Genomic DNA, 13214 nt, shown 5'->3' on the forward strand with positions numbered 1-13214 from the left:
AAGTGTGAAGCGATAGTGTACCTATGGCCACTGATAAAGTTCATTTACGCCACTGTATTTTTTACGAATTTCAACAAGGAATAAATGCTACAGAAGCATGTAGAAATTTATTGAAAGTGTTTGGTGAAGGCACAGTGCCTTAAGTCCCAAGTCTTAGTGATCCACAAACCAGGACAAAATATAACTAAAGCTTTAGCTCTAAAAATTGACAATCAAAAGATCAAATCTGTGAACACAATCAAGTACCTCGGTTTAACAATCGACAAGAAATTCTCCTGGATTCCTCATCTACAAAATATTAAACTTCGTACAACATGCCTACGACGTATGCATGGATATAACTGGGGCTTAAATCCCCATATAACACGTATTCTTCTAAAAACAGTCATCTCAAAAATGGTAAATTACGGAGCCGGAATTTGGGCACAACCAATGACAGTGAGAAAGATGAAATTTTTAAATTCAATTCAAAGGCCTTTTACTCTTTGCATTACTCGGGCGTATCGCACAACTTCAAATATAGCACTTGATACTCTAGCTGGTACTCTTCCGTTATCAATCAGTGCAGAAAAGGAATGCACCTATATGAAAGTTCTTCAACTTAACCAAGCCGCAGAATTCAACAACCAAACCTTTTGCCATCCAACTATGAAAAAAAAAAATTAACCCAATCTTATCCATCCAGCGCTTCGCTTCAGCAAAATAATATTCCCCACGTCTGAAGAAAATTCAAGTTCATCTCCAATAGCTTATACTGATGGATCAAAAATTGAAGGAAAAGTTGGTTCAGCAGTCTTTTTTCAAATTACCCCCTCAAATATCATCAAATGGAAAGGCCATCTCCATAATAATAATAGTGTTTTCCAAGCGGAATTGTCAGCTATAAAAGCAGCGATTGAAATAGCCATTCTCAAAAATCTCAACGAATTTAGTATAAAATCTGACTCCCAAGCAGCTATTCTAGCTATTAAAAATCCCTTACCTTCCTATACATTGATATCCGACATAAACTCTCTTCTTGGAAAAATCCCAAACTACAAAATTCAAATTTCATGGATCAAAGGACATAGTAGCCATTTTGGTAATGATCAGGCAGATGAACTAGCCAAAGAAGCAGCTATTAATCAAGATGGTACTGAAATACTCATTCCGTGGCCTCGCTCAAATTTCAAGTACCAACTATAAAACAACTTGCTTCAAAATCTTGGCAAGATTTGTGGAACAATGCTCCGCAGGGAAGACACACATATAACTTGATGCCCAATGTAAGCTTAGCATCTCTGAACTCGAATCCTTCCCTAAATTACTTTATAACAGGACATAGACCCTTCCCCACATATTTCTACGCAAGAAATTTGGCAAAATCTGATATCTGCATATGTGGGGAACAGGGAACTCCTGATCACTATGTTTTCTCATGCCCCTTAACTGAGGATATTCACATAAAATCCCCAAGAACTGACCTCCTGGCATTCCAAAGGTTTTTAATTAAAGATAAACATCAATATCCAAAGTTTCAGAAAATTATGCAACGACTCTCTTCCTACGGCCTAGATCTCTGTCAAGTGTAAGTCCACATACAGTTTAAACTTAGTGAACTTTTACATGCTGTGATTATGGACAAAATGGATCCGCTCGTGAACTTTATAAACTGCAATAAAACAATATATCTGAAATAACCCATGGACACCTACTTCTTTAGCATTATTATAACAATTCATTTAAGATTGTGTTGCCAGTACTAATTATAATTATCTCATTATGTTTATTTGTTTATTAATTATGTTTATCTCCTATTTTTGTTGCACCAAATCAGATGTTCAATTTATCTTGTGAATCTCAAATTTTATTCCTACTATTTTGTAATCTACTTATGCCCTACACCATTATTTTTAATATATACTGGATGCGAGGCGTACTGTGGAATTGCACGATGTACCATAATAGGCAAACTTTAGACCTTTTGAAAAGGTCTAAAGTTTGCCTATTATGGTACATCGTGCAGTCTATGCAAATTCTTATAAAACTTGCAATTACCCCCCACTTTTTTTTTTCTCTTAAAGAGTTAGTATGGGAAGGCATTACCAGTTGACCTATGGTACATCGCTGGTATCCCCCATACTTTTACCTTTACCTTTACCTTTACCTTTCTGATAAGGCATGCAGAAGATGTTCGAAAAAGTTGAAACAGGTGATTTCGAACTTTCTGATAAGCCACGTACTGGGCAATCATCTTTGATCGGCGACGGTGTTGTTACGACCATGTTGGAGCAAGATCCTTTTGTGACAACATCGGAGATCAGAGAAAGGCTTACTTCAACTCAGCAAACTAATTCGAACCATATTCGGAAGATAGGATTGGTGTGGAAATATTCAAGATGGGTGCCACGTGAGTTAAGTCAGAAGAATTTGGATGATCGAGTCGTCATATGCACATCTCTGCTTGCTCCGAAAAAAATGAAGCCCTTCTTGAACCAGATGATGACTGGGAATGAAAAGTGGATCACCAACGGAAACATCGTAAGGGAAAGGGCGTATTGTGAACACAGAAAACCTAGTCCTCCCATCTCTAAACCAAATTTGATCCTGAATAAGGAGAATGTTGTGTCTATGGTGGGGAATTCAAGGACCAGTACATTATGAACTTTTAAAACCAAACAAAAAGCTCCATTCGGAGAAGTACTGTCAGCAATTAGACAATTTAAAGACAGCAGTCCAAGAAAAGAAGCCACCAATGTTCAATAGGAGATATCATACTGCATCATGATAATGCCAGGCCACATGCTGCTTTGGGAACTGTAAAAAATCTGGAGAACCAGGCTGAGAAGTTCTGTCGCATCCATAATTTTCCCGGAATTAGCACTCTCCAACAATCACTTGTTTTTGTCTTTACAAAACTTTTTGAAGGGCAAAACATTTAAAAATGAAGAAGATATCAAAAGATACAACATTTTTCAAAAATGGGACATACAAATTGTCCTCAAGTTGGCAAGAAGTCATTAATAATAATGGCAATTATGTTATTTAATAAAGTTTATTGACAGTAAGAAAAATTTGTATTTTGCGTTATTCCAAAAACGGACAGAACTTTCCGGTAAACCGAAGTAAATCCTTTGACAGATTTTTATATAATTATTCTTATACTGCGGCATAATTCTTAAACATCTCTACCTCTTGCAGACGTATCGTTTGTTAAATTGAATTGATTCTGTTGAGAAAAATTCATTTTGAAACCTCATTACTCATATTCACGTGAGACTTATATGGCTTTTTCCCTTTTGTGATCTTAACCGTTTACAGGGAAGTATGCATTTTTTTTCCTGGAGTGGTAATAATAATAATAGTAATTATTATTATTATGATTACTTGTCTGCAGCCGGCTGTCTTACGAGAATGAAAATTTTGCTTAATAGGAGAGAAGCTAAAATATACCAGTCACATAAAGAAGTCACAGTCAGTCACTCATGATATCAATGAATCCCATGCTAATGATAAAATGACCCAATAGCGTCCGAGCGGCTAAGACCGCTGAATACTGATAGTTTGTACTGGGTTCGAACGTCGGCGAACAGGATAGCTGCATGGGTTTTTTCCGATTAGAAATGTGAATACAGTCCAGTTTTTCCTAGATTGTCCTTCAAAAAAGTATCTCTCATTTTAAGCGGAGAATCTGATATGCTTTGCTATAGTCAAATATCTAAATCTAATGTTTAAATTATTTTATGTAAGCCATTTCATAGGTTAAAAATAATATTGTTACGAAATGTACAGGCGTGGTAAGATAACTTTCCCCCGCAAAGCAGTTTTAGGGTTGCCATAAAATAGCAAGGAACGCAGGTTTGCCACATTTGGCGAGAAATCGCCCATTTGGCCACAAAATTAGCGATATGCCTTGGACGGATGGAGAACCTTCTGGAACGAATTCTTACCGGTTTAGCCCAGAATGTTCTCGAACACAAACCGAAAGCTATATAAAATCTGCTGATCCGCAGTCAGTGTGAGTGCCTCATCGAGAGAGCGAGTCAGAGCGTCTCATCTACTTAGTCCATCCGGAGACGATTGAGTTGACAGCCGGCCAGTGAGTGCCAAGTGGGTCGTCGAGTGCATCGAAGAGTCTCTTAGTATATCGTGGCTAGTGCATCGTCGAGAGAGTGTGTTAACCTCCGGAAACGACTGAACCGAAGTTTTGGGAGCTGTGCAATGCGTGTCGTCCAGTGCATCGCGAGTTGTAGCGTGGAGAGTCTTGAGAGCACGTGGAGTTCCAAGAACGACCGAGGAGAGTCGGAAGCTGTACTCTGGTGCTTTGCAGTGAAGCTGTCTCCACCGTTATTGCCTGACAGTGTGAAGGCTGTGTCGCTGATTGTTCCAGCGTGTTTATAGATCTTCGACGACTGTAAAAAGTGACTTTGGAGCTGTCCTGATTAATATTGGCTAAATAAAGTGTGTTTCGATACTTCATCAAGTAGTGTTGTCATTATTCACTCCAAATCCACACAAGCCCCGTGTGCGAACATGAAGAAAGAAAAAAAAAAACAAAAAACGCAACGCTATGTTTATAGTCCAATACGCAAAAGCCGAGATAGCTGGTGTAAATTTGTACTACCTAAATTTGAATAATAAAATTAAATTTCACATTTATAGAATTCTTCCCTACTACTGCAGAGTACTGCTAGTATAGAAGCTGAACAGAATGTCCTCCAGACTGTATCAGACGGACAAGGAAGTTATCGCTCCAACCTGAACTCAAATGGCAAATCTTAAAAAAATTTAAATAACTTCTACATTGAACTCATTAAATTAACAGCAGACACCGCTTGAGATAAGGAGGAACTTCCGCTACTTGCGGGTATTTCAGATAACATGAGATAAAGTTAAATTCAAATTTAACTAATGTAGTCTGAGAATACAGGCACACGCCGCTCCCCAAAATCTAAAAGGTTTCAGATTTTTAATTATGTCCAAAGAGGCGTTTTATTAACATTTTTTCTGTTACCTTTATTTATTAACTATCACGTTCTTTTCACTTAAACCATAAAATTCAGTTCAAGAGCAATATCGCAAAATATTTTTAAATTGAGCATATCTTTTAAATTTCCGATACGCAGTCTCACGCGCTGGAGATAAAAATGTTTTTTCTGTACAACGTTGCCATTGCTCGCTTTGAAATCTTGAGTTTTTTAATCAAAAATTCGTTAAAGATTTACAAAATATGAAATCGAAAATAAAACAAATTCCAAATTTGGACTTCCACAGTACCATAATCGCAATAGGATTACGTCATGCAAAATTCGATGGCTCTGTGTACCGTTGTTTTATCACAATGCAAGAAACATACATACATTTATGCAGATTCTTCATTATTTAATTTCTTCAAATATAATATTTGGTTGCAAAAGTTTGAAAAGTGAAACGGACATTTATAGTGAACCAACGCAAAATCGCAAAACGAAAACAATAGTCCTTCAGGGACAAAGCCTCTTTGGACTAAAAAGTACTTAAGCTGACTGAAAAGGTTAACGGCGCGTATTTTAAACGTCAGCTAGCAAGATTGCTGAAGCCAGAAATAAATTTGGTAGAGCTGGCGGTAGTTCGTAACTGCAATGAGTGGCTGCAGGAATCTATAAAACGCTCAGACCCTCGGCTTAAATACATAACTAATTTGCATTCTGGTGTGGACTACGGACAGAAAAAGTTAAAGGCTCAAACCATAATTACTGGTTAATAAACATAAAATCCTACATCATGCTGACACAGCTTTTATAAAATACACTGACTTATTTTGATTAACTTTTTAAAGAAGAATTCAGACTTAGAAGCAATATTTAAGAAAATAAAGTTTACCGTCACAGTTTTTTAACTCTCCATTGTCTAGATAATCTTATGATGATGCTTATTAATTTATGAATTATTTCAGGCCCGGATTTTGTTCAGTTCACATAATTATATCTGCAGTTGTATTACGAAATTTTTCTTGATGCTTATTAAAGCCTGGAAATCCTAATGAAAAAAATGGGTTGACTGAGCATAGCAGTGCAGTAATAGAGCTGAGTTCAGTATGGTAACCTAGACCATTCTGGACAAATTGAAATAGGATGGCAACCCTTTCAATAAAACTAAAGTTTAAATGAATTTTTGTATTCCGAAGCGAATAGAGAGAGAATATTTTCTGTAGAAGAATAATTACAAAATACATTCATAAATTTTACGGTATCGGATTTCTTACCTGTATATCAGACTTAATAGAGTTTATTCTAACCATTTTTATATTACGAATGAGATAGGCAGAGATTATAGCACTGCCCCCCCCTCGAATGCGAAGAAATGGAATACTCCAATGGGATTTCGGGTACCTGCGCACGTTCAGAGGTTTTCTGACTCTTGCTTTTTTTTATTTATGTTCAGTGTTCTGGAATTCATAAAGTTCCGAGTGTGTGTACATTCCATAAACGTTCGTTATTTTCATCGATTTTACAGTAGTATTAGATTTTCAAGATAATTTCAGCCGACCAGCGTCAATCCTTCCCGACCATATCAAAGATTAAAGGAAGAGAATTATCTTCATTTCTGTTTCTTTAAGTTTTATTTTTTTCCAATTTTGATTCCATATGAGTTTTAACTATTCTGGAAAAAATTTCCGTTTATTTGCATATCGCTTTCACTTTTAGATAAGACCTTTGTAAACAACATGAATTGGATACATAGTAGTGACAGCTCGTCAGTAGTTCTGAAAATGCTTTTTTACCATACGTAAGAAACACTTGCAATCTCTCAATCACTTGTCATATTCATCACCTTCTGTCAAGTCGTACACCATCAGCACGTCCACTTCTGTTGATGTTTTACAGCGACCCCTGACGATTAACCTCCTGTTATGAATTTACTGTAAAGTTGTAATGAGTCCCATACACTGATTATTCCGTTTTGGCGAAGAAACCAGTCACACGGATACATATCGGCTAAGTATAACAATTCCAGGACATCCTTATCGCCACCGTCGCAGGAGATCCGTAACCGTGTCCTATTATATAACACTGCGTGCTGTCATGTAGGATGATGGCGTTCGTCACTTGAGACATCATGTGCGAAACGTCTTCAAGGGAAAATTGACGGCAGATTGTTTGACAAATCCCTTTGCCTTCCATTTTCTGGGTATCATAATGAGAACGCCGTCACGGATCTCCTGCCACAATAGCAATGGGAAGTACAGTAATTCCCAATATACTCATCCTACCTGAGAGTCCGTGAGGGATCCCATTACGAGTAGAGAGGAGTTTATCCGTGCTTTATGGCGGTCATCATGAAGCATCAGCAGAAGTCGCCATGTTGATGGTGTAGGACGTCTTCCATTAACTTGGCAGAAGGTGATATACATGGGAAGCGATTATATTGAAAGACTGTAAGTTTTATATCTATGATGATGATAGTGTTGTTTCAGAATTATTAACGCAATGCCACCATTTTTTTATCTAATTTATGTAACAAGTAGAGATCACATATTTTACTGAAAATTTCGTATGAATAATGTAAAATTTTTCTTTTTACCATGTCCGAAGCATTCGACCCACTAGTTTTCATATGTAAATGATCCATCATAGCTTGAAGACGGTTTTTTTCTTTATTCAGCTGCATTTCTAGCTGTGAAACCACTTGCATTTGTACGCGGGCTTGAGCGGTACTTCGGTCATCTAACTGGTGTTCTACGTTCAGATGCCTAAATAAAGAAGAAAGAAAGAAATAAGAAAAAGTTTGAAATAACTTTTTAGAAGAGACAATTTTTCGCGTTTGTTCCTTTCAGTTAGGAACGAAATTATAATTTCGTATAAAAACCTTGTAAACAAATATTATAAATCTTTATTTATAACAATAAATGTGAACACACAGCTCTAAATATCACGGCAGAGTTAATCAAATGTTTATAGCTGTTTTGGTTCTTAAATTTAAGGAAAATTGGGCATTCACCGGTTCCTTCGTTAAAAGCATAATTATTAAAAACATTTAATTTTTGAGTTTACATATGTTTCTCAGACTATTTTCAGTACCATTTTTGTTTTAGATAATAGTTTCTTTTTAATTGACTTTAATGGACAGTTAGTCATGTTTTCTTTTCATTAGCTTCTGATAACTGATAGACTGATTTCAAATTTTTTTCCAGCCGCAACTAACTGGAAATGAAATCTGCTGAATCATATTCATTGCGCAAATACTTGACCAAAACAAAGTTTTCCAGTTTTGCAATTGAGTTTTATTTGAAACTGAGACTGAATTAGATATCGATAATTTCTCCTCTAAATTTGCTTAAAATTTTACATTCGAATACGAGACAAAACTGAGATGGTTTCATGCTATGCTTAAGGATATCAATTTCAGTTCTTACCAAAGCTGCACCATGAAATTTATAAATGGTTCCCTTAAAAATTTGTTTATTGCAGTGACTTTTACTAAGAAATAAAAAATTGGAAGCTACATTTAGCAAATATTAGTTTAAATAAAAAAGACGAAATAGTAATAATTAAGTTATTCAATTACACACTGAATACCAGAAAGTGTTCACATTGCAACATTACATTAACTAACGACTTACTAGGAATGAAGTCTACTGCTAGCAGAGTGCATAAGATTGGTATTTCGTTCCAAATTCGTTTCTCGGCGACCGAAAGTATGTATGGCAATGGTCTCAGACTGAAATTGCATGCCGGCCGGATACACGATCTGAAAACAGGTATGCATGTTTCCTCCCTTGCATAATAATATTAGCACAAGCCAGTTTCTATTAGAAGGTCCTCCATTAAGACATCTCTCTTTTTAGCTAGAGAGCAATCTCATATTTGTTGGAACTAAGTAACAAAATCCAAATAATTATGAAAGGACTTCTTTGATAATTTGAATGCGATTCGTCTTACTTTAAGAATACAAATTATTTCTCCGCATCCTTCTTTCTGATATCGAAAAAAAATGTTCGTAGCGTGGTTAGCTGCCGGCTACCAAATGTCTGGGCCTGTGTTCGAATTTCAAAGAAAGCAAGGAAGTTTGCTGTTTTCTGCCTTTTTTTCTCAAGGAATCCGTTTCCCACCTGTGCAGCACCCTTTAATGTTCTTGGTAATAAGACTCTAAATGACTGACGTGTTTGTACACTACCTGCCAGTTCTTAACAAGCAAGTGCCCAACCTATGAGAAGGAAAAAAAAACTATAAGAAATGTCTTGCCGAAAAGAAATCACTTGTCAATAATACTGTTCAGCAGCAAAATCCTCTTTATGAAATGGAGGATTACTCTGCAAAATTTTGATTTCAGTTGATCCAATACTGGCCTTACAAATTCTGTCTCGCCACCATTTTTTAAGGAGCATGTTGTTTTGTTGGATGAGGGAGAGTAATATATAAGCTAAAAAATCGAAATTTAATGAGTGTGTAATTATATGACTAAAAAATATAAAGATCAACTCACCTAAAATAACTTTAAAGGAAGCTCTTAGTATACACCGGTGTGCAAAAATTAAGGACGAGACGGTTTTTTCAATATAACTTTGTACAAAAGTTTTCCAAATCAACACATTTAATACCGTAAGATCCCCAATACGTAAGGACATGAGTAATGTAACCAACACTTACTAAAAGAGAAATCAGAGGGATAAAAAGAAGCTTTATTGAAAACGTAGCATGGAGCGCAATGCTACTGAAGGCCGAAACATCCCTGTGATGGGTGTCCAGCAAGAAACATCCGGTCTTTAATAGGGGATATGGTCTCCCATGACTGCTAGGCAGGTTTCACAGCGTCTGCCCATGCTGAGAATGAGGGTGTCAATGAGTTGTTGAGGCATTGCTGCCCATTCGTCTTGCAGCGCCAATCGAAGCTCCGGAATCGTTACTGGTGGTAAGATACGAGCTGCCAAGCGTCTGCCTTGAAAATCTCATACATGTTCGATGGGATTGAGATCCGGAGATCGTGCCGGCCAATCCATACGTTCAATATCCTCACTCTCTAACAGCTGTTCAGCAGCTACTGTGCGATGACATGTTGCATTATCGTCCATGAAAAGGAACTGCGGACCCATAGCGCCTCTAAAAAGACGCACATATGGAAGAAGAATCTCGTTACAATAACGGGTCCCGTTGACTGAACCTGCGTCGAAGATGCGAAGGTCTGTACGACTACCAAGCATGATGCCTCCCCAAACGAGAACACCGCCACCTCCATACCTGTCCCTTTCAATGATGTTCGAGGGATGATTGCGGCTTCCCCGCTCTCTCCAGATGAGTATGCGATGAGAATCGCTACTCAGACTGAATCTGCTCTCATCTGTAAAGAGTACTCGTCCCCATTCATTGTCTCTCCAATTCCGGTGTTCCCGGCACCACAGAGAACGCCTTCTCCGATGGGCAGGCGTTAGAGGTACACACTGTACAGGGCGTCGTGCAAACAGACTACCACCGTGCAGTCTTGTGGCTACGGTAAAACGCGATATCGGTCGTCCAGTCGCCTGTGTCGTGTGTCTAGCGATTTCTCCCGCTGTCTCCCGCCTGTTTCTTCTGGCCTGTAAGGCAATATACTGGTCATCTGCGGGTGTGGTTCCTCGTGGACGACCACTACTAAACCCCTGGATAGCTGTTCCTGTAGTTTGAAATTGTCTCCAAAGTCGTGAAACGATGCTGTGAGCAATTCCGAACTCTGCAGCCACACTTGTCACACTGCGGCCTTCCTCCAACTTCCCAATGATTCGACCTCGGGTAAAAGCATCCAGATGTCGTCTAAAAGATTGATTATTCGCCATTTCTCGCTGAGGCAGCAACTCGGTGTGATTTTAACTGCTATACGGCGTGCAATCTCTTTGCCAGAAATACTGATCTTACACCGACAACATGCTTTATACTACTCAGACACTCCTCCATTACGTCTACCTGCATATATGCGCATGTCCTACCGTACATCACCTTACTTAATCTCCTGATTGGTCTTTTTGTCCGCTCTGCCTCTTCGTTCAGCTGATATGCTAATTTTTCTACTTCGTCCTTAATTTTTGCACACCAGTGTATTTCCTCCTATTCCTGAAGTAGATTGGAAGACTCTAATGAAAAATTGTGGGATTTTTCCCAAATGCACTAAATGGAGAAATTATTGCACTATACACACCTTGTTAGGAGCATGTTGGTTCACCTTTATCTCGAATAATGGCACTTATATGCTTTGGAAGCAATTCAGTAGCGTATTTGAACCGAAATGGTAGCATTTCTCCCAATATTCCGTAACTGCCTGTTGCAAATACTTCATAGAATATGGCCGTGAATCACGAGCTTGAAAAGAATATTCCATCACCACCATAAGATTCTTAGTGGGATTGTATTTGATGATTTGATAGGGAAATCAATTGATTTAAATTTATTGAAATGCTCTTGCAATCAAGATTGGTTGAAAAATCATACAATAAAGATTAATTGCCAATCTCTGGAATGGGATTGGGAATTATCCTGCTAGAAAGTAGCATTACTATTCAGGAAGGATATGCTAATAAACATGAGCAATGATAAGCGAATATGATAACATATCCTGAAACTATAAGAAATTCTTCCAGAGATATGAAGGGTCCTAGAAATCGATGTAAACGCTTCCCAGAATTTACACTACTGCCTCGTACCACTACTGCCATGTTTACACTACTGCCTGTAGAATACCAGTCTGGCATAAAGGATGCAATGCTTCATGAAGTTTTCGCAACACAAGCACTCTGCCAAAAGCATGACGCACTTGGTGCTTTGATTCATTTAACGAAATGTCACGCTTGCAAAAATTTCTTATAGTCCAGTGGTGGAGAAAACTTGCAGACTTCACCCTCAAAACTATGTATCCTTGAATCTGTATTGGAGAATGCAGAGAAGTCTTTGGCTTTTAAATTTAGCCTTAGCCATACTTCAACAAATAGATTTTGTGCATTAGCTTGCAAAACATTTTCGTTAAAATCTGTAGTAATCTCCTGCGCTGCGTGTCCTTTTCTCTCAAGAATCTAATGTTGGTTTTTCCGTTGCTTTCCTTACAAACGTTTTATAGAATTTTGCATACTACTGGTACACTGTTATTACGGTATTATACGAAATGCATATAAGTTTGATAATCCCTGAAATCTAATAATCCAGTCTTGAAAACACTTACAGTTTGACGGCAATCAAAATCATTTAAATTGGTACCTTTATATATGATAGGTATCTCTCATTTTATTATCGAAGTTTTGATACATATCTCTTCACAAGTAAGCTAACGTGTCTTCAACTTTCTTGAATGTACCTACTTTTGTTTATCTGTTCCCAACAAACTATGTACAACAATTTTTACTCTCAATTATAGTACCTAATGAAGATCGTTTGTGGAATCTCTGTGCTGATCTCATGGCTTTGCCATAACTGATATCTTCTGTAAATAGACTTTACTAAATATTTTTTCATTAAAATAAGGAGTAAACAACAACTACATCATAAAAAAATTGCTCTTTAAGTGAAAGTATTATGACTACCGAGAAATATATTATGCGTGAAACCTCAGTGAACCTAGACTGATTTCTGTCAGCTTCATCTAAACCTGGGCCTCATTAAACTATTTGCTAAAACTACATGCAGAAATAGTATTAATTGTCATCAATTATTTTGGCACATGTGAGTTTATTTCCCGCATTATCTTAAAACTAGTGGCTTTTAATGAAGACGAAATCCCTTATTAGGATTCGTCAATATGAAATCTAAAAAACACCCCGAAAATTATAGTGAGTGAAAAGAGATTTTAAAATCAGAACAGTTTAATAATGATTCCACGAAACGATCTGAAAATTATACATACTCGTTCAAATACGTTGCAGCCCAGCTTGTGGTCGAAACATAATATTCTGTATTTAGGAAATTTAAAGATATTTGATATATGTACTAACCTTTTATATACGTACTAACCTTTGTCGCTAGTGAAAGGGTCTCCAAAGTTGCATCAGACTGAGTTTGTAATGTAAAACACAAAATAAAATACACATCTGAAGGCGAATTTAATGATCACATAATGACACCACTTTTGATTTTATCAAAAGTGGCTTGTTTTCATCACTTTAATTTTGGTCGAGTTTTAAAAATTAATTTGTGAATGATTTACTCACCCTTTAATAAGTTGTATAACTAAAATCCTTAATGGAATGTTGCACTTAAGAACTAAAAAGTGTTAAAACACTCATTCTCACAAATTGTTTT

The 13214-nt window shown here is 37.1% G+C and overlaps 1 protein-coding gene across 15 annotated transcripts in view; it reads right to left on the reverse strand.

Annotated features, from left to right (window-relative positions):
* LOC118187454 (uncharacterized) overlaps positions 1-13214 on the reverse strand; it is a 533306-nt gene that overhangs the window by 39519 nt on the left and 480573 nt on the right. For all 15 annotated transcript variants that reach the window (XM_085808871.1, XM_085808867.1, XM_085808870.1 and 12 more), the window contains one exon: positions 7543-7711. In XM_085808871.1, the coding sequence (XP_085664997.1) occupies positions 7543-7711 (169 nt within the window). The remainder of the gene's footprint in view (positions 1-7542; positions 7712-13214) is intronic.

Source organism: Stegodyphus dumicola, chromosome X2 (genome assembly GCF_044657685.1).
Source record: "Stegodyphus dumicola isolate Sdum_Otavi_A_Nest chromosome X2, ASM4465768v1".
Classification (NCBI taxonomy): domain Eukaryota; kingdom Metazoa; phylum Arthropoda; class Arachnida; order Araneae; family Eresidae; genus Stegodyphus; species Stegodyphus dumicola.